Below are 13,610 nucleotides of genomic sequence, written 5' to 3' on the forward strand. Positions count from 1 at the left end.
CTAGAACTGTAATTAAAAATAAAAAAAGATATTAAGCGTTGGTGAGAAACTGAAGCCCTCCTAAAATGCAGGTGGGACTGTAAAATAGTGCAGTTGCTTTGTCAAATGGTTTGCCAGTTCCTCAAAAGGTTAGACAGAAAGTTACAACATGACCAAGAAATCCAACTCTTCAGTATATACCCAAGAAAAATAAAAAATACACGGCCATTCAAAAATTTGTACCTAAACACTCACAGCAGCATTATTCATAATAGCCAAAAAGTCAAATAGCCAAAAATAGTCAAAATAATAGCCAGTAATAGTCAAATGAAGAATGGATGTACAAAATGGGGTATATCCACATAATGAAATATTGTTGTTTAGTCACCAAGTCCTGTCTGACTCTTTTCTACCCCATGGACTGCAGCCCAGCTGGAGTGAGTTGCCATTTCCTTCTCCAGGGGATCTTCCCCACCAAGGGATCAAACACATCTGCTGCACTGCAGGTGGATTCCTTACTACTGAGCCACTAGGGAAGTCCTAACGGAATATCATTTATCAGTAAAAAGCACTAACGGGGCGAATTCATGTCAATGTATGGCAAAACCAACCAATATAATATTGTAAAATAATTTGCCTCCAATAAAAAATAAATAAATTAAAAAAAAATAAACAACAACAAAAAATAAATAAAATAAAAAAAATAAAAAGCACTGATACAGGCCATAAGCTGGATGAACCCTGAAAATGTTACGTGAAGTGAAAGAAGCCAGACATGAAAGACCACATGTGCAATGATTCTATTAATATGAAATGTCCAGAATAGGCAAATCTATAGAGACAAATGGAGATCAGTGGTTACTGGGGGCTGGGAGGTTTGGGGGATACGGAGAGTGACAGTTAACAGGTATGGAGTTTCTTTTGGGAATGATGAAAATAACATAAAACTGACTGTGGTGATGGCTGCACAATTCTGTGAATACACTAAAAGTCTGAATTGTATATTTTAAACGAGTGAATTTAGGGACGACAGAGGTGGTTGGATGGCATCACTGACTCAATGGACCTGAGTCTGAGCAAGCTCCAGGAGTTGGTGATGGATAAGGAAGCCTGGCACGCTGCAGTCCATGGGGTCACAAAGAGTTAGACACTACTGAGCTGAACTGGAAGTTGTTAAAATGTTAACAGAAGTAATGTCTGGGTAATAGAATTATAGGTTTATTGTGTTTATTTTTTAAATTTAGACTATATTTTCTAACTCTTCTTTTTACCATAAATATGATTACTTGAGAGGTTTTCTCAAATCTTCCCATGTTATTATACAGAAAGCACCAAACACAAAAGATTTGAAGAAAAGGAAATCTACCTTTCTTACAATAGTGGAATAACTGGAAACAACCCATATGACCCCAGTAGGGTGATCACTAGGCAAAGCATGGCTTGTTACATTAGCCCTGGTCAGTTTTGACCCCGGTCCCTATCCTGAGGCTGACACAGAAAGCTCAAATACTTTTTGTGTGGATGATGGTTTACTAATGTGTTACTGAAAGTGACAGACGCAGGGTACACTCAGAATATTTCCTAAAAGGTCACAGGAGACGTTTTGTGGGGAAAAAAAACTGAACAAAAATACAGAACACACTTTTATACTGTTCGACTTGCTGTGTATTTGTACATGAACAAAGATCATAAGATAATCAGAAGTGATGCAGAGCCTGTGTAAAAGTGAAAAAATTTTAAAGTCATGTATGCAAGGACCTTGGGACTTTGTTTTTGTTTGGTGTTTGAGGGGAGGGCGGGTCTCAAGTTCTACTTTTCCCAGTCCACAAGTGTTCTGGTGCACTCACTTATTTAAATCTCTCTAAGCACTTGTTGCTCTGAGGCAGCAAACTCTGAAACCATACATGGAATATAGGTAAAGATAAAATAAGGGGGGGGGGCGGAATCTCCAGCTCCTGAGAAATACAGCCAACCAGCATGTTTATTATTCACAGACTATGATTCACTGTCCCTGTTTTTTAAGCCAGCATCACACTCTAATCATATTGCTAGGTTACGGGCCCCGAGTTATGCGTGCATAATAAAAACGGAATCCATCAAAATGATACATTAGGCTTTTCTCCCCTATATCATCTCTTTAGGGAAAACATTTGATCATGATAAAACACAGTATTAAATGTAAATATTACTGTGGATTCCCCAAACCAAAGAGGTTTCCAATGAAAATGAAATAGTTATCCTATGAGTATTCAACCTGGAAAACAGAGTTGCCACCAAAAGCAGGCAAAAAACTATATCCCCAAGGCCCATGCAGGTCCTCATGTGGCCTCAGACTTGAGGAAAGCTTTATGTGGCTCACTGGCTTTTATATTCAGGAATATGGTTTACCATCAAACTTTCTCAAGAATCACTCTCATACACATTTTCTCTTGTGATTTTAGAAGTTGTATCACTGTGGAGAGCCATGTGGGCATGCAAGTTAAAGAAACAAAACAGACAAACGCGCACTACAGTCTAATTTCACGATCAGCAGTCTTGAACGTGAGCTTCAGGAAACACTCTCCTCGATAGTATAAATACTTGAGACCTCCTATGAGGATAATTCATGCAGGTAATAAGTATCGGAATAAGTGAGAAGCAAGGCCATTTCTAGGTAAGACTTAACGTCTCAGTGTGTTTTTGTGGACGCTTCTCCGGGACCTTGTTTAGTCCCCTCTAAAACCAAAACATCAGCTCAATAAAAGAGATCGCATATCCTAAAGTACCCTGAAGAAAGTGCCCTGCCTCGCATTCCACAGATCTCTTTGGTACTTGAGAGAAGTGACACCCAAACATGGCACAGTGAGGACCAGAGGGCAGCAATGATGTGACAGCAATGATGCCACACAAACCAACATCAGGCACAAGATCCAGGTCCATGAAGGAGGAGGAAACTCACTGACTGAATAAAGCACCTTCTGGATTAACAAGACAGGCTTGGGTGCTTAGAAACACCGATGTAACTGCATTTTAGGTCCGGTAGCCTAGAATCTCGGTTTGTGGATGTCTGGCTAAGATGCACACTGAAGGAGAATAACAATATTGCCTCCACTGCACTAGTTACTTCATCAATCAAAAAGAAACAGCATCAAAAAAATATCCCCTGCCCAGGCATTGTATAACATTTAAAAATGATGACTTAAGAGTAAAAAACACCTTCTGGGTGATGGGATGGCAAGGAGAATTTACATTATTATCTAATATGATGTGCCAGGTCTCTTCACACATGTGAGTGTGTCAGCTGTCCCCATTTCACAGATCAGGAAACAGTCTCAAAGACTCTGAGGACACAGCTACCAAGGGACCGGAAAGCACTCAGGTTTCTCTGATTTTATAGCCACTACATCCTGCATGCAACATCACTGCAGCCTAGTTTAACTGCAAACTCTGCATTTAGAACTTCAATATAATAATTCCCGGACTCTCTGCTGGTGTAGCGGATAAAAGTCCACCTGCTGATGCAGGGAACACGGGTTCAATCCTGGTCTGGGAAGATCCCACGTGCCACAGAGCAACTAAGCCCGTGTGCCACAACTACTGAGCCAGTGCTCCCCAACAAGAGAAGCCACTGCAATGAGAAGCTCGAGCACAGCAACGAAGACCCAGCACAGCTAAAAGTTTATTAAAAGAAAAAAAGATTTAAAAAAATAACAATTCCCACTATGTTTGGGGATTGAAGTTTTTACTGGTAGGTAATTCTGGGAGTGAAATTCTGACCTTTTCCCTAAAGAGCTGTTACACTCAAACATAACCTTTTGATAAGGGTCTGAAGTCTTTTACTAAGAACTCTGGGAATTTTGGATTCTAAATACAACTTGGAAATATTTACATGAACTGAAACTATAGTCCCAGTTAAAGGCTACAGTTATTTTTGGTTCTTTAGCCAAAGTTATTCAATAACTGAAGCAGGGGAATCCAGTGACAGAACAGTAAACAAAAAGAGGTGGCAAAGAAAACTATATACACAACGATGATACAGAATGATTGGTTTCCATGTCATACATTTTGGTCATTCTCTTTACACTCTTTTTGGTGAACGGATGCCAGGCACCAGTTAACCAATCCCAGATGAAATGTTCAAGTTCAAAACCTGACTCCTGTTGAGAAAGTGGATTTTTTTTCCCTCAACTAGAAGGAAAATTTAACTTACATGACTTTTGTGGAGTGTGTACAAATTTTCCTTTAAAAAAAACCCAAGAACTTGAATTTGAAAAAAAAGTGGCCTCCTACTTCTTCAGTTATTTCCAAATTCTTGTTACCCCAAGAGCACAGACTAGTATTCACCTAAAATGCGTAACCTCCAAAGAGTTCACGCTATGGCACTCAGGGACACACACGTCCATTCTTCACCTGAACACCTAGTACCTGATACACCATATTAAAGAGTACACAGTGGAGGTCATTAAGTAGAACCTGCTCCAGTGTGCCATGCCCACATCCTGAACAATACATTAAAAAAAAAAACCTAAATTAGGTTCTTCCAACCAGAAGGCGGGGGGGGGTGGGGGGGGGGAGCCGTCTGTCCACAAAATGTCCCTCCCAGCCAAGGTGTCCACAGCCTGAGTCCACAGCCTGAGAGAAGGCCTGAAATCGTTAAATAAATGTAAACCAGGCTGTTCTCCACAAAGAAAAAAGAAAAAAAAATTAAAAGACGTTTCGGCCGGCCCCGCGGTGTTCTCCCACGAGGAGACAGTCTTTCGTTTAGAGTTTAGGTGCGGCTTCACCGCTGTCCCATATGCGGTCTTGGAAAACGAGTCCCATTCCCACGGTTTAACCTGCTTAAGGAAGTCTTGCTGCCCCAAAGGAAGCCCGCTGCCTCCAATACCAAGAAACCTGCAAGGCAGGTAAGCAGAATCAAACTCCTGGGGAAAGAATGCTTTAGCCACTTTCAGTGGCACTTGTTTCCCAAAGTTTTCGCATTTTGGAAAGTTCAAGCGAGGATTATAAACGCAAGACATTCCCTTCCCCTTGGTCACAGGGCCCTTCCTGCCCTCCCTCCGCGGCCACCGCCAGGCCAAGCCGGCTCCCACCTGTGGAAAGGGTCCGACAGGTGGGACGGCCTCCCAAGGGCCCCGGGCCTTCTGGACACCCTGAGGTGCCGCCAGGGCGACACAAAGTTGCGTCGGAGAGCACGCGGCCGGGGAGGCGCTGCTCGTGACAGCCGCGCCGGCCCGCGAGGCCCCTGGGCGGCGGACGCCTCGGCGGGGCCGGCCGTGGCCGCCACTCCGGCCGGTCAGGAGGCCGCCACTCCCCGCCCGGCGTCGCCTCCGCCCCGGCGGGCGCACGGAGCCTGGGGCCGCCGCCGCCGCAAGCCGCCGCGTTCCCGGCTCGGACCCCAGCCCGTGCCGCGCTGTCCCCACCCCAAGCTTCCCGGTCACTCACCCCGGGACCGGGCAGCAGCAGTGCCAGCAGCAACAGCAGCAATCGGACAAGCATGGCGAGGACTCGGCCTGTCTCCTGGCCGGCCGGCCGGCTCCAGGGGGGCGGTGCGGGCAGGCGGGCAGAGGACGGGGCGGGGGCGCCACGGCGAGAGAGCGGCGGCGGCCGGGACTCAAGGGACGCAGCGCTGACTAGGCGGCGGCGGCACCCCCATTCCCGGCCCTATAAGTGCCGGGCGCCGGCGCTTCTTCCGGTCGGGGCGGAGCCGGAGGCGGGGCCGACCTAGAGGCGGGCCTGGGATTGGGAGGGGCCCTGGCTAGGGGCGGGGATTGGGCTGGTCTGGGCGGGGTTGTCGCTGGAGGGGCGGGGTTATAGGCGGTGCCAAAGGCCTCCAGCTGGCCTTGGGTCCCTTGGCCGCGGCCGCGGGAGAAGAGGACAAGGCCTCTGCGTTGGGCATCTAGGGGCGCTGAGTGATCGAGGCAAAGAACTTGCCTGAGACAAGTGGAGGCCGGTAACCCGGCCACGTGGGCGCATTCCCTGCCCTATGTAGTCCCACTGACCCCCGCCTAGGGACCCTCTGCGTCAGGCTGGATCAGGAAAGGCCAGGAGACAGGCGGTGCCTTGAGTCCAGAGCCCCGCCGTGGTGGGATCGTCGGTGACCTCCTGAGCGAAGGCAAGCAGCTGGCAGGGGATTCCTGCAAACCCGGTGTTTCTGCTCTGCGCGTGTCTATCGCTGAGTTCGCATCCCTGGTGTCCTCTAGCTGCGCCTCAGTTAACCCAAAGGTCCCTTTTTTCCCTTTCTTTGCCCTCAGGAATTCCCCCTCAAATCATATCCAACAGCCACCAATTCCCTTTGGAATAACCATGGCCAAGTCATTGGCCAAAAATTACAAACAAGGAAACCATTTTTGGCTGCTGTGTCATGTGTGTTTATGTGGCATTTGTAGATGTGACCTTGTGAAGCTTGACATGTGTCAAGCTTGGAGAGAGTGGGTTTGTTGAGGACTCATACAAGGGCCATTTGAAGGCTGTGGGCTCTTAACCTCATTTAAAGAGTCTGGAAACTGTTTGGTGACTGGGTCCCATGCTGCCCTCCACTTATATAGGTGAAAACTGGGAGAGAGGACATTGTAACAAGAGAGAGGTTGGAAGCACAACATTTCTATATTCTAGGAGAAGAAGAAAACAAGGATAGCAACTTCTCTAATTTTTCTTGACTTGTTCATATGACAGTCCAAGATTTTTCAGGGTTTAGGGGAAACAAGTAAGCAATGCTAGGGAAAACAAAGAAGTAGTCGGGACTGTGTTCAATATCTTGTAATAACCTATAATGGAAAAGAATCTGAAGTATACACACACACACATATGAATCACCTTGCTGTACACCTAAAACTAACACAACACTGTAAATCAGCTGTACTTCAATTATTGTTGCTCAGTCACCCAGTCATGTCCAACTCTGTGACCCATGGGCTGCAGCACGCCAGGCTTCCCTGTCCTTCACTATCTCCCAGAGTTTACTTCAATTGAAAAAAAAAAGAAATAGTGGAGCACTGACCAGATGTCTGGTCTGGATATATGTGAATCAATCTTATCTCACTACAGCAGACAGAAATGCTCATAGTGGGACTTCCCTGGTGGTCCAGGGGCTAAGACTCCATGCTCCCGATGCAGGGGGCTTGGGTTCGATCCCTGATCAGGGAACCAGATCCCATGTTCTGCAACTAAGAATTTTCATGTAGCAACTAAAGATCCCGCATACTACAACAAAGATGGAAGATCAAAGATCTGCAACCAAGACCTGGCGCAGCCAAATAAATAAATATTGGGGGAAAAAAAAGGGAAATGCTCATAGTAAACTAAAATCCCATCAACAAAATTCACCAACAATATTTCCCATTCCCAACCTCATATGCCTGAGTCACAGTCAAGGGACTAAACGCTACTCACGCTGGAGAATCCAACACGTAAGTTTAAGGGGAGGACCAGTCTTGGTAACTAGACACATTTTAGTGTGTCTGTTACTAGACACACTAGAATACGGAATAGACACATTTTTTAAAAGTGTTATCTGCAGGTCAAAATGCAGATGGGGAGGTTTGGGATTGGGAAGAGATGGGCAGTAACAGAAGCTCCATCATTCCTGGAGTCAGGGTGTCCAAGTGTCCAGGGAGGAGCCCATGGAAAGTGGGAGGAGCTCTAATGATTATCTGTCCAGCTTGCAAGAGGACCGCAGGATGTGTTAGGCCACACCTGGCTTCCCACACTGGGCTTCCCAATGTAAGGCCACAGGGTTGAGTTAAAAGAGAAGCTTTCACATCCCTTCTCTGGTGCTTTTTTCTTCTGAGTAAATCCAGGAGGGGAACTTTCTGTGCTGGAACTCTGGAAGCCCTTTGACAATTCAAAATGTCACTGTGACCCTGTAAGCACAGCAGATAAAACACAAAGGGGAGTGCTTACCTCAATCTGACTCATAAATCAACTTTAAAGATTTAATAAAGAAAAATCCATTCCAAGGAGACTGGTCCAGGTAAGTTCATTTATCTTGTACTTGTTTGAACCAAATCTCCAGGCCATAATTGCACTGTTTTAGGTAATCCGAATTTCTTATACACCAGTTCGATTTTTCTTATGCTTAATCAGTCCATGTGTCTTGTGCATGTCTCCACTTGATTGGAAACTCATACTGATAAGTTCTGGTTTTATTTATGGCAGCATTGCCCACAGTCTTGTTCAACAGTCAAGTATTGTTTTAGAGAGTTTTTTGCTTGTAATAAAGCAAAAGCTGGCATCACTGATAAATACAGACAGAAACGGAAATATTTCTATAGGGTGCCTTTGAAGTGGACCTGACCATAGAAAAGATCAGAAAATGGGCAGTAAATGACCTTTCTGGAAGTTGTATTAAATAGCATCCTCTACCAAAGGCAAAGGTCATGGTTTTAGGGTAAAGATAAGCCCTCTTTTTCCACCAAGGTTAAAACATATGTTCAATTTGTGACTTCCCTGATGGTCCAGTGGTTAAAGAAGCCGCCTTGCAGTACAGGGAACATGGGTTCAATCCCTGATCGGGGAACTAAGATCCCACATGTTGCAGAGCAACTAAGCCGGCGTGCCACAACTAGATAGTCCACATGCTGCAAGGCTCATGATGCATTGAAGATCCTACATGCCACAGTGAAGGCCTTTTGCAGCCAAATAAATTAATTAATACATTTTCAACAAAAACTGGAGCAAGCAGGACCTGAATATATCAGCAGGGGAGAGCGAGTGGTGGGAGAAACTGAGTTAAAATCTTCACTTCTCTCTAAATCAGTGGTTCCCAAACTTGGGGAGGTTTTCAAAAATAGATTTCCAACACCTTTTTATGCCCTCTCCCCCCACTGATTCAGAATCTTCTGGGGTGGAGCCCTGTGGGGTGGAGACTGAGTGTTTTCCAGTTTCTGCAGTTGAGAAGGGCAGCCAAGATCCTGGAATCCAGCTCACTCCTAAATGTCCGGTGTTAATCCCTCCGGCCAGTAATTCCTTTTATTTACTTTAGCAAATTTCGCCCTCTAGTGGAAGAAATTACGACCCAGCCTGCAAAAATTTGTGCCTGTCTCCATTCTATTTGAAACGCTCCAAAATTTCATTTAAAAATGATTATGAGGTTGGTTTGCAGACAGATCTTTAGTGAGAGATTAGTTCCTTTTGAAGGAGACTTGAAAGGAAAATCTGGTAAAACCAGAAAGGGAGGTCACGGTTGAAAGCTCCAGTATCGTATCAAAGGAACAGTGTCTTTATCAGAATAAACCCACTCTTTTTTTTTTTTTAGTGATTTTCGTGCTGCTACTGCTCCCAAACATACTTGCACTTACAGCAGATGTTGGGGGGTAGTTAAGGGATAAATAAAATGATGAAGCAAGACTCTCTGGTAGCAAACTAAATGGGAAAATTTTTCAAAGCTGCTGTCACTGAGCAGTTTGGTAGTAAGGTAAATAGAACTTTGGTTCTTTCTGTTCTGTGATTTGAAATGATTGTGACATTCACTCTAAAAGAACTTCTCTTTACCACAGAGTCCAATCTACCGTGCGCTTTTCTTGTACCGCAAAAATAATTCTTTCTTATCCACAGTCAATATTTGTTGGCTGTTGGCTATTATTAAGAAATGTGCAAAAAAAAGCATGCATTATAGGACCAGCTCATGTTATCAGCAGTTCTATGAGGTAGTGTTTTTGGCCCCATTTTACAGATGATGCACTGGAATTTTAAAAGATTAACAGCCAGGTGGGTAACACACAGCTAGTAAGAGGCACAACCCAGATTTTATTTTTTCTTGGCTGCACTGTAAGGCATGTGAGATCTTAGTTTCCAACCAAGGATCAAACCCAAGTTCCCTATATTGGAAGATGGATTCTAGGCCATTGGACCCCTGGGCAAGTCCCAGCACAACAACAACACAAAAGAATATAATTTTTAAAAAAGGAAGAAAGAAAAGAACTCAGCTATCAACATAACTTTGAAGAAACCATAGATGCTCCAGTGTTCCACCTTCACCGGCTGTTATTCTTGCCCATCCCTCAGTGTTGTGACAAATTCCCCATTCTGTGGCCTGTAAAGGTGGTTAAGCAGGAGCCCAGGCTGCCACGTCCCTGGAACCAGAAGTTTGTACAACTATGTGATGATAAAGGGCATTGCCTCCAATAACATGTAAGTCTCTCAACTGGGGGTTGGTTGTGCAAAAGCACAACCCACAGAAGTCACTGAGCAGCCACGTGGGAGAGAAGAGTGGACTCTCCCATGGGGTTTCTGCCCCAGGAGGGAGCTCAGTCCAGTCCTGACTGATCATTTGTTCACTTGCCTCTGAGAGGTTGCATTATGTGAAACACGCATTCGTGCTGAGTCTATATGGCACCATGGTGGAGCATCCACAGTGGTACCAGTGTGGGAGTTCAGTCGCTCAGTCGTCTCCAGCTCTTTGAGAGCACAGTGACTGCAGCACGCCAGGCTTCCCTGTCCTTCATCTCCTGGAGTTTACTCAAACTCATGTCCACTGGGTTGGTGATGCCATCCAACCATCTCACCCTCTGTCGTTCCTTTCTCCTCCTGCCTTCAATCTTTCCCAGCATCAGGGTCTCTTCCAATGAGTTGGCTCTTGGCATCAGATAGTCAAAGAGTATATTAATATTCTCAAAGGGCTGCTTCAGTGCCAACATGGGAACGGCCATCCTGTCATAGTGCCTCCAATGCCTCACAGGTCAGTCCCTCCTAATCCCCTGGAGTCTGGCTGATTTTCACAGAACTCTCTGGAAAGTACTCTCAAGCAGCTCATAAACATTCTTCCTCCTGTAAAATCCCAGCGGGCTTGCTTCATCTTTTTCACTCTGGCCCTCTCTTGTTTTTCGTTTGTTTTAGGCTGGGCCATGAGGCTTGTGGGATCTTAGTTCCCCGACCAGGGATTGAACCAGGGGCCCTCAGCAGTAAGATTAACCACTAGGCCGCTACGGAATTCCCCCGGGTATGTTAACAGTCCTTTTTTCTTGAGCTTTTCCTCCTTGGAGAGTACTATTTTCTAGTTTTCCTCTCGTCTATCTACTCTTTTTCCTCCTTCCAGACTGTGTTTCTTCAGGCTCAAGATATAAACCTTGCCTATTCTCTCTCTCTTTTCTTTGTAAGAGAGCTCATTCACAGATAGAACCAAATTTTAGAACAGAAAACACTTTAGCTATTGTTTCATCCTCTTCATTTTGCAGGTGACTTTATCTTTGACCTTGCATGGTTACCACTCATTCACGCATTTATTCCTGCATTCTTTTAACAAATACCATCGAGGGCATCCGCTGGTGGCTCAGCCGGTAAAGAATCTGCCTGCTCTGCAGGAGACCACAGTTCAATCTCTGGGTTGGAAAGATCCCCTGGGGAAGGAAATGGCAACTCACTCCAGTATTCTTGCCTGGAAATTCCATGGACAGAGGAGCTTGGTGGGCTACAGTCCCCAGTGTCGCAAAAGAGTTGGGCACAACTTACTGATTATACAACAGCAAAGGTGACAGCATGTGCACAGAGAGCATCAAAGTATAAGGCCACCTGTGAAAACTGCAGGAAGGCAGGAATCAACTTTACAAGAGAACTATGGTGTTCATGAGAAAGATGGGCCTGGTGAAAGGGAAGGAATGGGATGATAGCACAGGGAGGGTTTCATGGAAGAGGGGGTATCTGGCTGGACCATTTGTCAGATTTGACAAGGGGAAGGATAGTCTGGGGGGAAAGGAGGACCTGAACAAAAGCCTGGAGAAAGGAAAATCATGTGTGGCTTCCTGGAAGCCCCAGCTGACTTATCAGTGAGCTCGTGCTGACTTCTACCTGGAGGAACTGTGAGAGGTAAGCAGGGCAGGCAGGATGGGCGTTAGAGTCAGGCTGGGCTTTCTTAGCAGGCAGCAGAGTGAGATGCTTCAGGAGGAGAGTTAGAGCAAAAGACCAGCATTTGAGAGACATTAGGAGACAGTTAACAAGGGTTGTGTGTGTGTACGTTAATCGCTCAGTTGTGTCCAACTCTGCGACCCCATGGACTGTAGCCCACCAGGCTTCCCTGTCCCTGGAATTCTCCAGGCAATAAAACTGGAGTGGGTTGCCATTCCCTTCTCCCGGGGATCCTCCCAAATCTGGGATCGAACCCGAGGCTCCTGCACTGCAGGCAGATTCTTTACCATCTGAGCCATCAAGTCCATAGCAAGGGTTATTTGGGTCTTAATCTAGAACAGGAAAAGGGGAGACCAGGGCTCACACAAGAGACCTCGCCAAAGCAGGATGGAAAGCATCTTACTGATGCAGTTACACAAACAAGAAGATTCAGAACGAGGAATTCAATAGCAATTATCAAACGTTTACCATGTTCAAGGGGCTGTATTATCCAACTGAACTCAGGTCCGCTTGCCCACCTCGAAGCAGAGCCAATTTACTGACACTAGGTTGTGATGAAGGCAAAGTACAACATTTATTTACAGCATGTCAAATAAGGTGCTTCCCTGGTGACTCAGATGGTAAAGCATCTGCCTGCAATGCAAGAGGCCTGGGTTCAATCCCTGGGTTGGAAAGATCCCCTGGAGGAGGAAATGGCAACCCACTCCAGTATTCTTGCCTGGAGAATCCCATGGACAGAAGGACCCTGGTGGGCTACAGTCCATAGGGTTGCGAAGACTTGGACACGACTGAGCATCTAAGCACACACACACAAGGAAAGTAAGGCAATGCAGGAATAAAGGACATCAAGAAAAAATAGTTCAGCGAGTAATAACCTATGATGGAAAATAATTTCAAAAATAATATATGTGTATCTGTACAACTGAATTATCTTGCTCTGCACCTGAAACATTGTAAGTCAACTATACTTCAATTATATATATATATATATATTTAATAGTTCAGCAGTAAAATAGTCCAAGTTCCTCCTTAAGGGATATACATAATAAACTGGTATGGTCTTGGAGTTGTTCTATAGGAACTAAGGCCCCCTCCTAGGTGGAGGATGGCTAAGACCCCAGACTGGTTTGAACCTAAAGAATGATGTTGATATTTTTCTGACCTCTGTGACTTCAAGCAACTAAAGTTTGGACCCTGTCAAACACTGCCCCAATTCTGTGCTGAATTCTCCTTTACTCAAATCCCTTCATGAATACACGCAGCCCCAGCGCCTTCATGAATATGAATATTCCCTTGGCTTAAAACGTCCCTAATTTTGCTGTTTGGGGAGACACTGCTTTGTGAAATATCCCTGGCATTCTCCTTTAGTTCAGATCAGTTCAGTTGCTCAGTTGTGTCCGACTCTTTGAGACCCCATGGACTGCGGCACTCCAGGCTTTGCCGTCTATCACCAATTCCCGGAGCTTGCTCAAACTCATGTCCATCAGAGTCGGTGATGCCATACAACCATCTCATCCTCTGTCATCCCCTTCTCCTGCCTTCAATCTTTCCCAGCATCAGGGTCTTTTCCAATGAGTCAGTTCTTCGAATCAGGAAGTATCCGATTCTCAGCTTCAGCATTAGTCCTTCCAATGAATATTCTGGACTGATTTCCTTTAGGATTGACAACTTTGATCTCCTTGCAGTCCAAGGGACTCTCAAGAGTTTTCCCCAACACCACAGTTCAAAAGCATCCATTCTTTGATGCTCAGCTTTCTTTATAGTCCAACTCTCACATCTCACTGGAGAAGGGAATGGCAAACCACTTCAGAATT

At 45.4% G+C, this 13,610-nt stretch overlaps 1 protein-coding gene across 1 annotated transcript in view; it reads right to left on the reverse strand.

Moving 5' to 3' along the window:
• The window catches only part of ERN1 (endoplasmic reticulum to nucleus signaling 1), an 83,214-nt gene extending 77,579 nt beyond the window's left edge, over nt 1–5,635 (reverse strand). The window contains exon 1 of the mRNA XM_055408214.2: nt 5,401–5,635. Coding sequence (XP_055264189.2) covers nt 5,401–5,454 — 54 coding nt within the window. The 5' untranslated portion in view covers nt 5,455–5,635. The remainder of the gene's footprint in view (nt 1–5,400) is intronic.
• Nucleotides 5,636–13,610: the final 7,975 nt, after the last annotated feature.

Source organism: Moschus berezovskii, chromosome 20 (assembly GCF_049115385.1).
Source record: "Moschus berezovskii isolate FMDL1 chromosome 20, NW_MosBer_1.0, whole genome shotgun sequence".
Taxonomy (NCBI): domain Eukaryota; kingdom Metazoa; phylum Chordata; class Mammalia; order Artiodactyla; family Moschidae; genus Moschus; species Moschus berezovskii.